Below are 16,995 nucleotides of genomic sequence, written 5' to 3' on the forward strand. Positions count from 1 at the left end.
AAATTTAAGCTGTATAAAATTTTAACAACACATGCAAAAGCTATATCAGACACAAAAGAGTCTTTCTCTAAAAAAAAGTATCTCTTGTTTTAAAAAGTTTGGTTATTAGTCACTGGATAAAAGGTAAAATAAGGACCCCATGTACCAATAAGGACCACTGAACCTTTCCCTTTCTTCTTTGAGCAGTAATATGTCAAATGTATTGTATAATAGATTGTATAGCACAAACATATGTGTAATTTATGTATATATGCTCACTACTCAGTCGCAATGCCGGACTACCATTTTTAATAAAAAAACACGCAAGTGGCAGAGGATCACGACAGATTGCATCATTTAGCACAAAGTACTTCTTTAGAAGAAAGATAAAGTTTTGTTATACACTAAATGCAAGTGAGTTCTATCCTAGGATATATGCCGTCCCAGATATAGGCTGCAGGTCTGCCACTGTTTTAGTATGTAGTTATAATCATTTCTTCGAGATCTTTCAATTCTAAGCTGTTTCAATAACGTGGCAATATGACATACCGTTAAAACTTGGTATCATAAATATCTTGATTACACTTTTTACTTAAATTTAATTACAAGGAAATAGAAAATACCTCTGATCGAACTTTCGCCGCCAAAATGAGTTGGAGTATAGCATTTGATAAAAATACTTGCACGTAGAGGAAAAATTTGCAAAATCTTGAACACTGATGTTGTTAAAATCCAGAATTACATGTATCACTTCGATGGGAAGATTCGTTATTGTTGCCATTGTGAGAAAAAAAAACGATATAAATAAATCTACGATACTTATACGAAATTTATGTATTGAGTTGGCCAAAAAGTAATTGCGTTTTTTTTAATATAAATAAAAGGCGAATTTTTCATGGGAAACAAAAACTTTATTAAACAATATATTGTCCATTTTGTTTGATTATCTTTTGCCATTTTTCAGGCAACTTCATGATTCCGCGCTCAAAAAAGTTCTTATCTTTTTCAGCAAAACACAATTCCAACAACGATTTGATATCCTCATCAACAATCAAGGTTTTACCATTCGAGGCGTTTTGCAAAGAACGAAACAAATGGTAATCTGATGGTGCCAGGTCTGGCGAATATGGTGGATGTGGTAACATCATGGTAACACATCCCATCCAAGCTGCTACAATTTTTCACGAGTGACCAAACTTGTACGTGGTCTAGCGTTATCATGGTGAAACGCAACACCTTTGCGATTCACCAATTCTCGACGTTTCTGTTTGATGGCATCATTTAATTTATCCAGTTGACGACAGTATACGTCTGAATTAATGGTTTTTCATTCCTTGCAAGCAGCTCAAAATACACAATACCTTTAAAGTCCCACCAGACTGACAGCATAATCTTTCTTTGGTGAATATCTGCTTTTCAAGTGCTTTCAGCAGGCTCATCACGCTTGCTCCACGATCTTTTTCGTTTGACGTTGTTGTAGACGATCCATTTTTCGTCGCCTGTTATCATACGTTTCAAAAATCGATCATTTTCCTCACGTTTCAAAAGAGAATCGCAGATGTCAATACGCTTAGTGAGATGAATTTCTTTCAGCTCGTGTGCTACCCAAATATCGAGCTTACTAATGTATCCAAGTCGTTTTAAATGGTTTTCAACACTCGATTTCGATACGTTAAGATTCTCAGCAATCTCTCGTGTCGTTAAACACCGATTCGAATCGATCAGTGCCTTTATTTTGTCATCATCAATTTCGATTGGCCTTCCTGAGCGTGGTGCATCTTTCACATTAAAATCTGCAGATCGAAATTTAGTAAACGAATTTTGACACTGCCGCAGTTTTAAAGCATCTTCGCCATATACATTACATAACTTTTTATGAGCTTGCACAGCGTTTTTCCCTTTTCGGAAGTAATAAAACAAAATATGACGAAATGTTCTTTTTGATTTTCCATTTTGAAATCGACGGCAAACAAACAATTGTTAACGAAATCGTGTACTTTCTTTTTCTAAAGCAAGCTTGAACTGTAAGTTGTTAACCTACATAATGAATTTGCGGTTTAGAATGAAGTTAGTTACATTTCAAGACATGTATGTCCATCTATTGGAAAAAAATGCAATTACTTTTTGGCCAACCCAATATTTTGCATCACACTAGCAATTGAATTGGATTGCGGATTGTCACGTAAATGGATAAATTCGAATGGAACACCACAGCGTTGGGAGCGACAGTTTTATTTCACACGTGCATTGCAAGTATTCTCAGTGACGCATAAAGTTTGTGAAACGATCTATCCTGTAGTAGCCACGTGGTAGACACTAATAGGCCTATATTCAGCACGCGTTTACAAAAAGCTTTCGATGTGACTTTTCAACCAATCAAATGGTTTTCAAGCTACTTCTAGATGTTCTAGAGGCGCTTGTATCGTTGTAAGCCATTGAGCTATACATGAGGGTGTAATTTAATTCGCGCCCACTATTGACACAGTGATGTTTCTCATGAAAAACTGAGTCGAAAAGTCCTGAATCAGTTTTTTTTATAATGTTTATTAAAGTAGTAAATATATGTATAGATTTAAGAGTTTTCTTTAGATTGTACTTTGTTCCTTTTGGGTATTTTTATGTTGGCACTGCGATAGCGATTGTGAGAAAATATGGACGTCTGATAAATTTCTTTGTGCCAGTAAAAGAAAGAAGACGTGTATTAAAGTATTGGAAGAAAAAGACTAATTATTTGCAGCCCTTCATTCCTGTAATTCTAACATTTATTTTGTGATGTTCGATTAGCGGAAAATTTGGTGTATGTAAAAAGATAGCAAGGTGATAGGCATTTGTTAAATGTGTTTGTTAAATTTATGCCTACGTGATAAAGTGGCCTATAGGCGAACGAGTTGCTCAAGTATATTCAAGGATTTGAAGCCATCAGTGGTTTCTCGAAAATTCTTGATACTATTGATACGACATATATGCTTTAATTTTGCCGGTAACAGTAAGAAATGTAACTATTCCTAATATATTTATTGATTATAATTCTTAATAAATGAATCTATAGCAATTCTTAATAAATAAATCTAGCAATCTATAACCCATATTACCTCGCATGCAACGTTACTAAACGATTGGCAATTGGCGTTGCAAAATGTTGGATGCAATTGCTTTCGAGCTCCTTTCCGAATTTCCTTTGCTTCGGGCGCTTTTTGCGTGTTCATATATACATATACATCCATACATATATACATCCATTTATACATACGTGCATACGTACACACGTATTTGTATTTAATCGAAATCTACTCATCAGTCAAAAGAAATAAGTAATTAAATCAATAACTGTAGATAATTGCTCGGAAGAATAGATACAGAAATTTTGAAACAAATGTTAAATCGATCATGGATCAATTTATTTAATATTAAATATATATATGCAATATTTAAATCAGTTATTAATAGAATAGATTGCGCAATTATTGTGAAATGTTATTGGTTCAATAACTATATTTAATCGGGCAATTATTGTCCCACGTATACGTATCTTAATAACAAATAAAAAGGTTTTATTTAATAATGAAATGAAAATTACATACGTTCTTAACTTTCGAAAAATCGATTTTTGTTTTTTGACGGAAATCAAATCTTTATAGTGTGCAGAATTATGAACAAAAAGATTTAAAACGATATTGCAATAATAATTGTTAACGAAGATATGAGCAAAAATGTGCGCGCGGTTAAACATTTCGCCAAACAATAGAAAGCCAGGTGAAACGTTCAGGTAGAATTAACTCAAATACATTTTCGTTACCGCTCGTTTTATTAGTGAGGGACCTTTTGAAGATTCTGCGCATATTTCCTGCGCATATTGGAGCTACAGAGGACACAGTGAGAGTATGAATGCAAAAATTTGGAAAAATTGCTCCAAAAGTCACACCCGGAAGTCGTTCAATTATCAAAATAGCCATCGATATTGCTTCTGCTACGTACATGATGGTGCACAGGTTTACAAATATTACAGCAGTTGGGATGTACAATTGGTCACCAATTATACGATTACTGCGACAAGGAAGACGCCAACCGTTTGCACAATGCGAGGATCGTAGCGGTAGCAACAAAAGAGGCTCGCACTGCTCGTAGATTATATAACAATGTTGCAAATAAGCGAATTAAGGCGCAGGAGGGTCCACAGTATGCTGCAGGAATGCCAAAGTAATAGTGTAAGTTGAAAAATCATTTCTTCCTTCTTGAAACTTTAAACGCGTTTTTCTCGAAACCACATTTTTCAACACTGGCAACATGATAACTTGAACAATTTTCAACATTTTTGGATAAAATTTGCGCTTATCTACGAAGAATTACATAATTGTCTATCGTCCATTGGGCCATTTTTTTAAAATTTTTAATATTTTTTCAATATACATTAAAAGGTGTAAATTTTAAACATAAAATGAACATTTTTTTTGGAAAATGGTCTAATTTTCTTATTTTTCAAAAATTCAAAAATTTGGTCCGATGGACCTTAGCTACAACATTATTTTACAAGACAGTAGTGGAATTTTAACAATATTGTGTTTCTACAGGAAAGTTAGGATATAATTTTTTTATATAAATTAAATATCAAGAAACAACACGGAATTACTAGTTTTTTAATTTATTTTACTTCCTTCCTGAAAAAATTCTCAAAGTACGTCAATTTTTCGGCGCCGAGTACAATCATGATGCCTATATAATGGCAACCCGTCATTCAAGGTGTAATGATGTGTTGCATATTAAAAGCGCTTCAAACAAAAATCATTGGCACTTACAGAATGGTAATTCGCTGTTAAATAGAAAATAACCGATGCTATTCTATGGATTCCAATGATTAAATAAACTATAAAAAGTGCATTGCTAACAAAACTTTCGTAAAGTTCTTGTAATACTCATTCAAGATTAAGATTATCAGTTGAAGGTTTGACCAATCAAAATAGTATTTTAATTTCTAGTAATTAACTTGACGTGGCGGTTGTTAAATAAATTTCGTAAACGTGACGTTTTTATATAATAAAAAGCCATTTATTCGTACATAACAACACTTCGTATGAAGTTCTTTTCGTAGCCGTTCCAAGAATAATTCAAGAATAGTCATGAAAATAATAAAATCTCTAGATAGGAAAACGATAATTCCTAGGGGGCGCCAGCGCAGGCTAAAGGCCGTATTACTACAGGTTGCGATGGAGGGGTGCGATTGGAGGATGCTGTTGGAGAAATCAATCAACCAATCAGAGCGAAACTGTGGTTCAGTGTGAAAGTGCGAAGCTCGTCTACTCGACATCATGGGCATCCATTGATGGTGGTCGGTTGTCAGCGGTTGTCGCGTTGTTGCTACGCATTGCCGTTTCGTTAGCGCAGTCGAGTGTGGTGCATGGGGGTCGTGAGCTCGATTGTTCTGGAACCAAGATAAAGCAGAGCAACAATGTCCGATTCGGAAGGTAAGAGTCGTCACGGAAGCGTCCAAGTTTCAAGCGATTAGCAAACTTACACGGCGAAATGTCTACAGCTGCCAGCGACGCGGGAAGTACGGGCGGAAGGTCTCGCAGTGGCTCTCGCAGTAGAAGTCCGTCGCGGAGCTCAGCGTCCAGGAGTCCCTCCAGGTCCCGATCGCGTTCCCGATCAGCGTCTGGGTGAGTCGGAGTCCTAACACATCTTTCATTGTGTTTGATTGTATATGTTGCATACGCGGTGTACGTAGAGTCGTAGATAGGTGTAGAAGCGATCGCTACGTTATCAAATCTGTCGCTGTAAACATTTAGATAATTATTTGAGCTGTAGCGTTAATATAGCTTTGTCATTCTACTGCTCGTGCCAAATTAGAAAGCATATGCTATACAAGCGCAGGCTTGTGGATAGAGTATAGCAATTATTTAAAATTGAAAAATTACAGACTAGCTTTCTTGTGATTAGAATCAATATTGTTTTATCACAAGAAAAATATTTTATATAAGGAAAAATTATTCTTGTATCTGAAATTATTTGCTCTTAGATACAACATATGTTATTGTATCACGTATTATTATTATTATAGGTGTATGCATGATTATGATATTCATTTGTAGTTCTGAAGACGGAGATGCAAGGATGGACGAGGCAGAGGAGGTTAGATCGGGAGACGAGGAAGCTGTGGAACCAGAAGAGGAACCTGAAGGTATAAATTCATAAAGTTATGACTTTCAATCCAGTGTAAAAAATTTTTCTAGAACTAGAGACAAACAAGGGAGACTTTATATGATGTTTACAGGAGAAGATTTGGAAGGCAGTAGTGAATATGACGAGGAGGAAGAGGAGGATGAAGACAGACCGAGGAAGAAAAAGAAGAAAGACAGATATGGTGGTTTCATCATAGACGAAGCAGAAGTTGACGACGAAGTTGAGGACGATGACGAATGGGAGGAAGGTGCTCAAGAAATTGGCATAGTGGGAAATGAGGTGGATGAATTGGGACCAACTGCACGTGAGATTGAAGGACGTCGTAGGGGTACAAGCCTCTGGGAGTGAGTATTAAACTTTTGAAGATATTACATATCGCAATTGTCGATTCTTCATCCATTATTTTCACAAAAATAACCGCATCGTTTTATTAATGAACCACCTGCTCGTTAGTTCGCAGAAAGAAGACGAAATTGGAGAATACTTCAAGAAAAAATATGCTGACGAGTCGATCACTGCTCGACACTTTGGCGACGGTGGCGAAGAAATGAGCGACGAAATAACTCAACAGACACTGCTACCTGGTGTAAAAGATCCCAATTTATGGATGGTAAAGTGTCGCATAGGAGAAGAAAAATCCACTGCGCTTCTGTTGATGCGGAAATTTCTCACCTATCAGTTTTCAGGTAAAATATAAGTCTGAAATATAATTTAAAAAATCATGATCATACATCTTGACACGATTTATAAATATCTCTTTATCGTTTATGCTTGCAGGCGAACCACTTCAGATAAAATCTGTCGTGGCACCGGAAGGTGTTAAGGGCTACATTTATATAGAGGCTTACAAGCAGCCACACGTAAAGGCTGCCATTGAGAACGTTGGAAATCTCAGAATGGGAATATGGAAGCAACAGATGGTGCCGATTAAAGAGATGACGGACGTGCTGCGAGTCGTTAAAGAGCAGACAGGTTTGAAAGCTAAACAGTGGGTCCGTTTGAAACGAGGCATTTATAAAGACGACATAGCTCAGGTCGATTACGTCGACCTGGCGCAAAATCAGGTTCACCTGAAATTACTGCCGAGAATCGATTACACTAGGCCACGCGGTGCGTTAAGAACAGCACAGAGCGAATCCGAGGCGTTGAAACGTAAAAAGAAAAGACGACCGGCAGCAAAGCCGTTCGATCCTGAAGCAATTCGGGCGATTGGAGGAGAAGTTACTAGCGACGGGGATTTCCTTATTTTCGAAGGAAACAGATACAGTCGTAAAGGGTTTGTTCCATTGTGTCTTATCGCTGTATCTTGTATGCTTTTACGTGTACTCTGTTGCAGAATTATGTTCATTAATTATTAATTAACTATTATTAATTAATACTCATTTTTCACTCTTCAGGTTTCTTTACAAAAATTTCACCACAAGTGCTATTATCGCGGAAGGCGTTAAACCTACGCTTTCCGAGCTAGAAAGATTTGAAGAGGCGCCTGAGGGTGTCGAGATAGACTTAAGCGGAACACCAGGAACTGGAGTTTCTGGAAAAGAAGACCAAGCTGTAACGCATTCCTTTAGCAACGGGGATAATGTAGAGGTTTGTGAGGGCGAATTGATCAATTTACAAGGGAAAATCGTCTCTATAGACGGAAATATGATAATGGTAATGCCCAAACATGAAGAACTCAAAGAAGCCTTGGAGTTCCAAGCATCGGAATTACGAAAATATTTCACACAAGGCGATCACGTCAAGGTAAGATGTCGTCATACTAGTAATCTCAATTATGTATTAAGAACGCATTAAAAACTCTTCTTTTTTCTACGATATCGCCATTTTAATTAATCTACAGGTCGTAGCGGGGAGGTACGAAGGCGACACTGGCTTAATCGTCAGGGTAGAACAGAACAGAGTAGTTTTGTTCTCGGATTTATCGATGCACGAACTGGAAGTTCTTCCAAGGGATCTACAATTATGCTCTGACATGGCGACCGGTGTCGACAGCTTGGGACAGTTTCAGTGGGGCGATCTGGTACAGCTCGACGCGCAAACCGTAGGCGTTATCGTGCGATTGGAACGTGAGAATTTCCATGTGCTCTCCATGCATGGAAAAGTGGTTGAGGCGAGACCGCAGGGTCTCACGAAGCGCCGGGAGAACAGAAACGCGGTTGCCCTGGACTCGCAACAGAACACGATACAGAAAAAGGATATCGTGAAGGTGGTTGACGGGCCGCATGCAGGCCGAGGTGGAGAGATCAAGCACTTGTACAGGAGTTTCGCTTTTCTACACTCACGAATGTTTGTCGACAACGGTGGAATATTCGTGTGCAAGACCAGGCATTTACAGCTGTCCGGTGGCAACAAAACTAGCTCCATAAATTCTGCGTCACCTGTGGCGGGGTTTATGTCTCCGAGGATTGCCTCTCCGATGCATCCTAGCGGGTTAGCCTCGTTTTTCTATCGATTTCGTTTTTCTACTAATATCCACTCACATGACATTGTATTCTTGGGAAACTTATATATACATATAAATCATTCTTACAGAGGCGGTTTTGGACGAGGCGGTGGCGGCGGTGGAAGAGGCAGAGGTCGTGGCGGTGGCGGTGCCAGACGTGACAGAGAATTAATCGGGACCACCATCAAGATAACGGGTGGACCGTACAAGGGCAATGTGGGTATCGTCAAAGACGCGACGGAGACTACAGCTCGCGTGGAGCTGCACTCTACATGCCAGACGATTTCGGTCGATCGATCTCACATCGCGAACGTTGGAGTCCCGACGAAAGACGGGGGCTTCAGCAGCTACAACAGAACTCCGGCTTACGGAGCCGGTGGGCAGACTCCGATGTACGCCAGGGATGGATCAAAGACACCTATGCACGGTTCCCAGACACCTATGTACGAAAGTGAGTAATCGTGTATATTTTTATATTTTCTATTTTTTATATATTATTATATTTTTTTATATTTTATATTTTTATATATTATATATTTGTTTACTTGAGAGATTATTTACACGAGATGTAAATCTTTTCAATGTCATTGTTACAGACGGCTCTCGTACTCCTCATTACGGTTCGATGACACCATCTCACGACGGTTCGCGAACACCTGGACAGTCGGGAGCCTGGGACCCTTCGGTTACCAACACACCTGCAAGAACGAACGACTTCGACGGCTACAGCATAGAAGAGGGTGGCTCGCCCGGTTACGCGCCTGGGTATCCTCCCACTGGAGGACCGTACACTCCGCAAACTCCGGGCACCATGTACGGCTCGGAACAAAGTTTCAGTTCGTATCAACCGAGTCCTAGTCCCGCGGGCAGCGCCACCGCTAGTCCAAGTCCTGCGGGATATGTTGCTACTCCGTCCCCAAGTGGCACAGGTTACACCACCAGTCCACATGGAGCATTCGCGACACCCTCTCCGATGGGCTACAGTCCTATGACACCCGGTAAGCAGACATTTCATAATTATTGCATAATTATTTTACACTCTGCTTCTAATCTTAAGTATTAATATTAAGTAGATTCTAAAGGTAGTTTTACATAATTAAATAAAATAATAGAGCTTTACTATACGTAGTTATAGTGATCATAATATAAGATGTAATGTTATAAAATCTTTTTTTTTCTTTTTTGTTGAAAAATTTTTCCAACAAAGAAAAGAGAAAAAGATTTACCTTTCTTTGTTGGAAAAATTTTAGAAGCAGAATTTATGTGTTATTTTAATGTGTAACTACATTTACAAGTTGCAGGTAGTCCATATAATCCACAAACTCCCGGTTCCGGACTGGACGCGGGTGTCGGTTCAGGCGTGATAGGTAGTTCAGAATGGCACACGACAGATATCGAAGTACGCATTCGCGACTCCTACGATGATCCCGCGCTCGCCGGACAGCAGGCTATCATTCGAGGCATTTCTGTAAGTAACAGTTCATTAATTCCGGAAACACAAATCTTAATGAGAAACGACATCGAGATACGTACTCTATATTTCTATATTTCTTTTCCCTGACTTCTAAAAAACTTGGTACGTTTGCTTGACAGGGTGGCATGTGCACCGTTTATCTACCCACCGAGGATCGAGTTGTAAACCTAGTGTGCGACCAATTGGAACCTGTTATACCATCGCGCGGTGACCGAGTAAAAATCATTCTCGGAGAGGATCGAGAAGCTGTCGGCACTTTACTCTCCATTGACAATCAAGAGGGTGTCGTAAAACTTAACACGGAGGAGATTAAATTCTTACAGCTGAAATTTTTGTGCAAGATGAAAGCACCTAGCACATAATCTTCTACATTTGTGCACGTTGATATCTCTATTTAAATACACATTTAATTAAATTGATGTATACCAATTTAATTAATTTAATTATAAAAATATATGTAATTATAATTATAAATAAGAAATAAAATTAGGGATTATTAATATTAACTTTTCCCCTTATTTCTTCCCATTTGATTAATCGCTCAAAAAATGTTTACATACATTAATGATGCATAGAGATATTATTTTTTGAAATACATAAACAACGAAACCGTGATTTATATGCAATTGTGATACCTGAAGTTTTTTCTGAAACATGAAGTTTTGTCTGAAGTTGCCGTTTTGTAGCACAAGATAATATGCATGATAGGCATGATGCGTATGATAAACGTTATAGAATAATGACTGCATTAAGAATTTGCCAAAAATATTTAAGAAACTCGCGATATATAAAAGAATCATATAATTAATTACCAGATTCTCGTTTGGACTATGAATACATATTTCTTATGCTTCCTTTTGGTATTTGTTGTTTACGTCTATAATAAAAGGTATGTGAAAGATTTATTATGTTTAATAAAAACGTCCACATGTGTCATTTAATTGGTGGTTAAATATCCCTTTACATTCATTCAACTTTACAATATTTTAACAGTACCAAATAATTAAGTTTAACTCTATATTAAACTAAAATTCAACTAAATTATAAAACATACTTTAAGTACGCTTGAAATAAATTAAACTACGATATATACTAACTATAAAATAAACCACTTTAATAGAATAGAATATATTAAAACATGATTGCATTATTTTATATAGATTCAATATTTTAATGCACTTATTTTCATTTTCCTTTGTAACAGAGTAATCGGTGTGAAATCTTTAAAATATGGTCAGAATATTGGCACTGTTTTATTTGAAAAAGACGATTATGGAAAGCAATGCTGGACCAAGGAGGAATTTACTGTTCTTAATAGTCGCAGGATGTTTCAAGATATTTTGCCCCAGGTAAATTCAGAAGCATTATTTTACAAGACCATTTATATTCTTCAATATTCAATATTTTTCCTTTGATTGATATTGATCATATAAAAAAAGAATGATATTTTCCCATTATAAACAAAATTTATAACTATCTAATCAATTTACTCTTTAATTATAAAATTTTACGAATAATTTAAAAATAAAGAATGTGTCAATGTATTCGAATTTCAATAATAAGGGATAATGAATAACTTTATGTTAGTATTGGAAGGGAATATCTTATTTAAGTGATCATATAGGAATCTTTCTAAAATTTTTCCTACATCAGGTGAAAGTCATTGATTCCCAAAACGATCAGTACATAGCGCATCTCATGGACTATTTTCACGTATGTCTCGAGAGCGTGCGGAAATTATCCGTGGGTAAAACGAAATATCTGATGCTGAAAGCGCTGGCAGACACTCTGGGCGGTTACTTGCGCGTTTACATCTTGCCCATTACGAGACACTCATATTACGCGGGTAACATCAAATATCGCAATGCGAAGATGCTGTTCGAACTGTTCGATGAGCTAAAGATCTTTCTTCGCACAAACGGTGTGGGTTGGTCAAAACCAACTCAGGACGTCAAAACCATTCGGATTCCGCCCATTGTAATTACGCCACCGAAAACTTCAATCGCCTGTAACGGGCTTATTACATACTCTGCACGTAAGTACGATTGTTAATCTTTTGTGAGTGAAAGAAATTTTTTAAAAAGTGAATACGTAATGAAAAAGTTATTCTACATTTTATTTTGTTAGCAAGAAGGAAATAAGCAATTTTCGCTGTTTGTAGCAAAAATTGTTTTTACAAGAGGGTAAATAATTTAAGAGTTATTATTGCGTGAGGAAACAAATATCTGAGTATGATTTTTCAAATTATATGTCACATTTATTTTGATGTAAAAAAACCAGGTCATTATAACTAATTGTGTGAGATTTATAATTTGCTGCGTTTCCCACGTATGAATAGCTTTTGAGCGTGACAAAGGTGATCGGAGTTTCACATTCAGGAGAAAGAAGAGATCTATGAAGCGAGGATATTCAAGACGTGCAGTTGGTGGTAAGATCTAAAGAATGGACATCTTTAAACTATATGTATTTTAGTACTCTATGTGGTTGACATACAAACAAAACTTAAAAGTAGTATAATTTTGAACATTCAAGAGAGAGAATATACAAAGACAAATAGAAACTATTTTTTATAAAAATTCGCATGATTTATCTTTTTCTAAGAAATAAAAGCTATACAAAACTATCAATTCTATAACGAATATATGAAATGAAGAAATTATTATTTTATAAAAATTAAATTAAGATATTTATTTTTAATCTTAAATATTATATATTTCTTAGTTTTGCTTATTGTCACAACCTACTGTTTTTTAAGAAAATTATAAATCTGATAACGATTCAAATTTTTCATTTTGGCAAGACTACAATAATGAAGCTGTGACAAGCGAAATTATAATACCACTCCCGTTCCTCGATAATGAAGCAGAGCCCAACAGGTAATTATCGAGCAGCGCAATTCATAAAAATGTGCCTCGATGATTAAATGATCTCAACGTAGATCCTTTACGTAGCATCGCGCTGCCCTTCAAAACTGACAGCCTGCAATCATTGTATTCGGAAAAGTCGGCTTTCGTTCTAGTAAAGTACTACATTGCCAGTGTAAAGTGTATTACCTCGCGACCGAGCACGAGAAAGCAATTACAAACGTTCAATAAGGACTTCTACGCTTGGTTGCAACAATCTGTATGTCATGATCGATTATCATCGAAAATGTTTGATACATGCAAGATATTGAGATGTGGAAAATCATAATGGATTATAAATCATGCAATTATTATTTTGAGCACGAAATTTAATGTGAAAAGAATAATTAATTTATTTTTTCTGAAACACGTATTCCTCATCATGAAGTATAAAGAATCTAAAATGTATGCTTCCTCTCCGCAAATATTGTACATAGCCCGATGAAATGATATAACAATGTAAATAACGAAATGCCAAAGAAAGGATTCTGGAATTTCCATGTTCAAGAAAATATGTATAGTTACTTGATTTTCCACAAAAGATTTTCCACTTCACAATTGCTGGCGCAGTTATTTGACTTTAATTCCGGAGAACAAATAAAAGCACCGTTTGACTTCCAGGTACGTCGACACCTGGACGATGAGAAGTGGTATCCAGCATTCGGGGGTGTTCTCAGAGTAATGGCTACCTTGCGGGAATCGGGTAATATTTCATGACGGTCTTGTTGCCTGTAATTCGCCGTGTGTGAAAAATTAATGAGACCGATATACCATTCCGTTTAAGCGCCCGCATAGTTAAGAAACTGCAGCTTCTCTGTAATATTTCTTAAGGGGGGAGCCTGCTTTAGAACGTTGAAAATAAGGTATAATTTTACGAATTGTTTTTGGAGAAACTATACAGCGGATCATTATAAAACTTTGATGCATTTATTAGTACATGTTTAAAGATAAAAAAAATTATTTTTTGATTTGAATATATCGCCTGTAGAGGTCGTTCTGGAGGCATCTTAGTGCAGCCGGCATTGTAAATTGGTGAGCTTTCTCCTGCCTCCAAATTTCATCCAAATTGAAAAATTGAAATATTTTCTTGTTATTTATGAATTCCCATCGTCGATGAACCTTTAATATTCATAAAAACATTAAGTTAAACAATTATTTTTGCATGAAAAAGTTCAAAAACTTTGCCTAAAAATCGTACTTTTGTGTTCTAAGCTCCACCATTTTGGCACTTTTCAACTTTTTTCTTCTCTCTTTGGTTCATCGACGATGGGAATTCATAAATAACGAGAACATATTTCAATTTTTCAGTTTAGACGAAATTTGGAGGCAGGAGAATGCTCACCAATTTGCAATGCCGGCGACGCGGCCGCACTAAGATTTCTCCAGGACGACCTCTACAAGCGATATATTCAAATCAAAAAATAATTTTTTTTATCTTTAAACATGTACTAATAAATGCATCAAAGTTTTATAATAATCCGCTGTATAGTTTCTCCAAAAACAATTCGTAAAATATACCTTATTTTCAGCGTTCTAAAGCAGGCTCCCCCCTTAATCATTCACGATTCAAGCACGACTTTATCGTGCGCTTTCAGGAACAGCATATCTTTGACACAAATCTTTGATGCATTTCAAAACTCAAAACGGTTTTGTAAGTTTCGCATAATTTGTCATTGAACGTGCAACTTTTTAAGGAATTTAATTTTAATTTTGTAATTATGAAATTACATTATTATTTAAAATATATAAAATATTATGCGTGTAGTAAAAAGTTTTTATTATAGATGATCACATTGAAATAATATCATTTTGATATATAATTCATTATATATCAAAACATAATTTGTTTTAAAAATACTATTAGCACATATAAATAAAATATAAACACTATTAATAACGATTGATTGTACTTTTTCATGCGCAAATGTTAACATATTCTCTATACGATATTCTCGATATTTGATTCCAGGTATAGGCGATTTTATGAAGAGCAAAACAAGCGGAACTTATCAAGTTATGCCTAAAGTAGGCGCGAGTCAGACGCATCAGAGTGTGTCGTCGCTTTATAAAGGAAAGGGAGAAAGTAGGTTGTTTCCTCGTAAGCAAACGATAAGATTTTTCGCTTTCGCATCACGGTACTATCGATTTGATAGCAGCAGTTTCTAATGCTGAAGAGATCGTTAAATCCATGCTAATTGAATTTAGATGACGATAATACGATGACCATTGGAACCGTAGAAATTGTAATTATAGCCATAGTATCCGCAGTGCTGGTATGGCTAATGGTGGGTTTGAGCTTGGTGTGCTACAGATTCCTCACCAAACAGTCCGATGGATGTCCACCCTGCGATGCGAAGACTACTCCGTGAGTTGAATTGTGCCGTAAACGTTTCTCTACGCTTAATATCATTTTCGGTCACTTAAAATAAAAATAAAATAAAAATGAATATAAAAATATAAAATAAAGTATGTAGATAGAATTAATAATTCGATTTAAAAATATATAAAAATAAGTGTAAAAAATTAATTATTACCAGTTACGGTCAAAGAATAAATTGAGTTAAGATTTAACTTGCTGGCGTTCTACTTTGTTTACTGCAGTAAAAAATTAAGTATAAAAATATGAAAATTTTACATTTATGAAAAGTAAATCGAAATCTTTTTGTGAAGGACTGCTAACAAATATCTGAAAGATACCGTAATGATATTCTTTCGCTTTAGATTCGCGGTTCTGTATAAAAATGAGGATTACTGTCAGCCGGATACGTGCCCCTCGAAGTCGTCGCGCAAAGGCGTGGTTGAAAAATTGAAGGAGTGGTGGAGAGATAGGTTCGGACGATGCCCAGGGGGTTGCCAAGACCATGCGGACGAGGAGCGTTACTTAGCTGCAATCAGTTACAGCAGCAAAGACACCGTCAGCAATAGCAGCAGGATTTATCCGTGAGCGTATACCTGTCTAATTTATTCACATTCAATAATACTTTCTTATTAACAATGTTATAGATGACACAGTGCGCGTGTTTTGTAAACATGTTGATTGTTAAATTACGTGCTACTTAATTAATTAATTAATTAATTATACGCTAATACTTATGAATATGAAAATGCCTCGAATGCGATTTTCTAGTGAAATGTTTCGATTCGTAGGAGGAAGAAATACGCTAAGTCTACTTCCGTTTTACCATCAGGGATGTCCAGGAATCGTACGTCTTTCAAAGTGAGTAATTGTGTCATTGTATTTTTATTTAGTTAACACGGATAACTTTAAACATATTTTTTTAAACTTTTAACTATCTTAACTATCGCAACGGTAATATAAAATTATCGCAATCTATATATAAAATTGGTTGAGAGTTTAAGATTCGTAGTAAATAAAGAGTGCTGCTTACTTTGCATACACCATTTTTTAAATTATTATTAAATTTTATCCACAGCATAGCGTTTGCTATAGTTCCGAAGGATCGACCACATCTTCTGATAGTCCAGCCAAGCCAAGATAACGCAATCACAATAAAGACTAATTTTAAGATCCCGGACACGAGGGCGGAGAGAAAGGGTGGAGAAGAATTGCGTTCGCCCTAAGAAACACTATTTTTTAAATTTTCGAATATTTCGCTTAATAAACAACATTATTTCTATCAAACAAATTTTAATTTGCCCAAACGCCCCCAAAGGGAAACCCCTTTAGACACGTGCAAGCGAGAGGTAGCGCGGCAACTCGAAGCACACCCCCCGTGCATCCGTGCACGCCGGTGTCTACTCGCGCGAAGAAACCGCGAAGATTGTTTTACCTCGCGCCCCCGCCGAGCCATTAATCTAATTTCATTACGGCCAGCCGTGCCGGAAGCGCACCCCCGCGCTTTTCTTCGATCGCGTCCCGTTATGCTGCGCGTCCACCGCAGCTGTAACTCCTTTTTCCTCCCCCGCGCCGCGCGCGGACTGCAACTTGTTGCAAGCGAGACGAAGACGAGCGACGCGCCGGGCTCGGTAGTCCCGCGGGGCGGGAGGGGGGGGGGAGT

At 36.8% G+C, this 16,995-nt stretch overlaps 2 protein-coding genes across 3 annotated transcripts; both read left to right on the forward strand.

Annotated features, from left to right (window-relative positions):
• Positions 1–5,249: 5,249 nt before the first annotated feature.
• LOC105281909 (transcription elongation factor SPT5) lies at positions 5,250–10,488 on the forward strand. Of its 2 annotated transcripts, none has more exons than XM_011343479.3 (12): positions 5,250–5,438; positions 5,507–5,630; positions 6,063–6,151; positions 6,245–6,497; positions 6,607–6,839; positions 6,931–7,429; positions 7,551–7,899; positions 7,997–8,586; positions 8,689–9,050; positions 9,196–9,597; positions 9,901–10,067; positions 10,193–10,435. In XM_011343479.3, the coding sequence occupies exons 1-12, from the start codon at positions 5,423–5,425 to the stop codon at positions 10,433–10,435; spliced, it is 3,327 nt and encodes a 1,108-aa protein (XP_011341781.1). In that variant the 5' UTR covers positions 5,250–5,422. The 2 variants fall into 2 exon arrangements, with proteins under 2 accessions (XP_011341781.1, XP_011341780.1); XM_011343478.3 differs by having other exon boundaries at positions 5,251–5,438; positions 9,895–10,067; positions 10,193–10,488.
• Positions 10,489–11,239: 751 nt separating this feature from the next.
• Positions 11,240–16,476, forward strand: LOC113561498 (the record flags this gene model as incomplete). The annotated part of the gene is made up of 10 exons (XM_026968001.1): positions 11,240–11,422; positions 11,727–12,108; positions 12,874–12,949; positions 13,025–13,196; positions 13,598–13,679; positions 14,946–15,059; positions 15,170–15,341; positions 15,698–15,916; positions 16,124–16,193; positions 16,411–16,476. Coding segments are annotated over 10 exons (1,536 nt in total), but the record flags the coding sequence as incomplete, so codon positions are not given.
• Between the last annotated feature and the right edge of the window lie 519 nt (positions 16,477–16,995).

The sequence above is a fragment of the Ooceraea biroi genome, chromosome 2, assembly GCF_003672135.1.
Source record: "Ooceraea biroi isolate clonal line C1 chromosome 2, Obir_v5.4, whole genome shotgun sequence".
Classification (NCBI taxonomy): Eukaryota; Metazoa; Arthropoda; class Insecta; order Hymenoptera; family Formicidae; genus Ooceraea; species Ooceraea biroi.

Coding starts and splice junctions, on each gene's coding strand:
- LOC105281909 (XM_011343478.3), top strand. Junction 6,152..6,244: donor ACCAGAAGAGGAACCTGAAG/GTATAAATTCAT, acceptor TGATGTTTACAG/GAGAAGATTTGGAAGGCAGT. Junction 6,498..6,606: donor AGGGGTACAAGCCTCTGGGA/GTGAGTATTAAA, acceptor CCTGCTCGTTAG/TTCGCAGAAAGAAGACGAAA.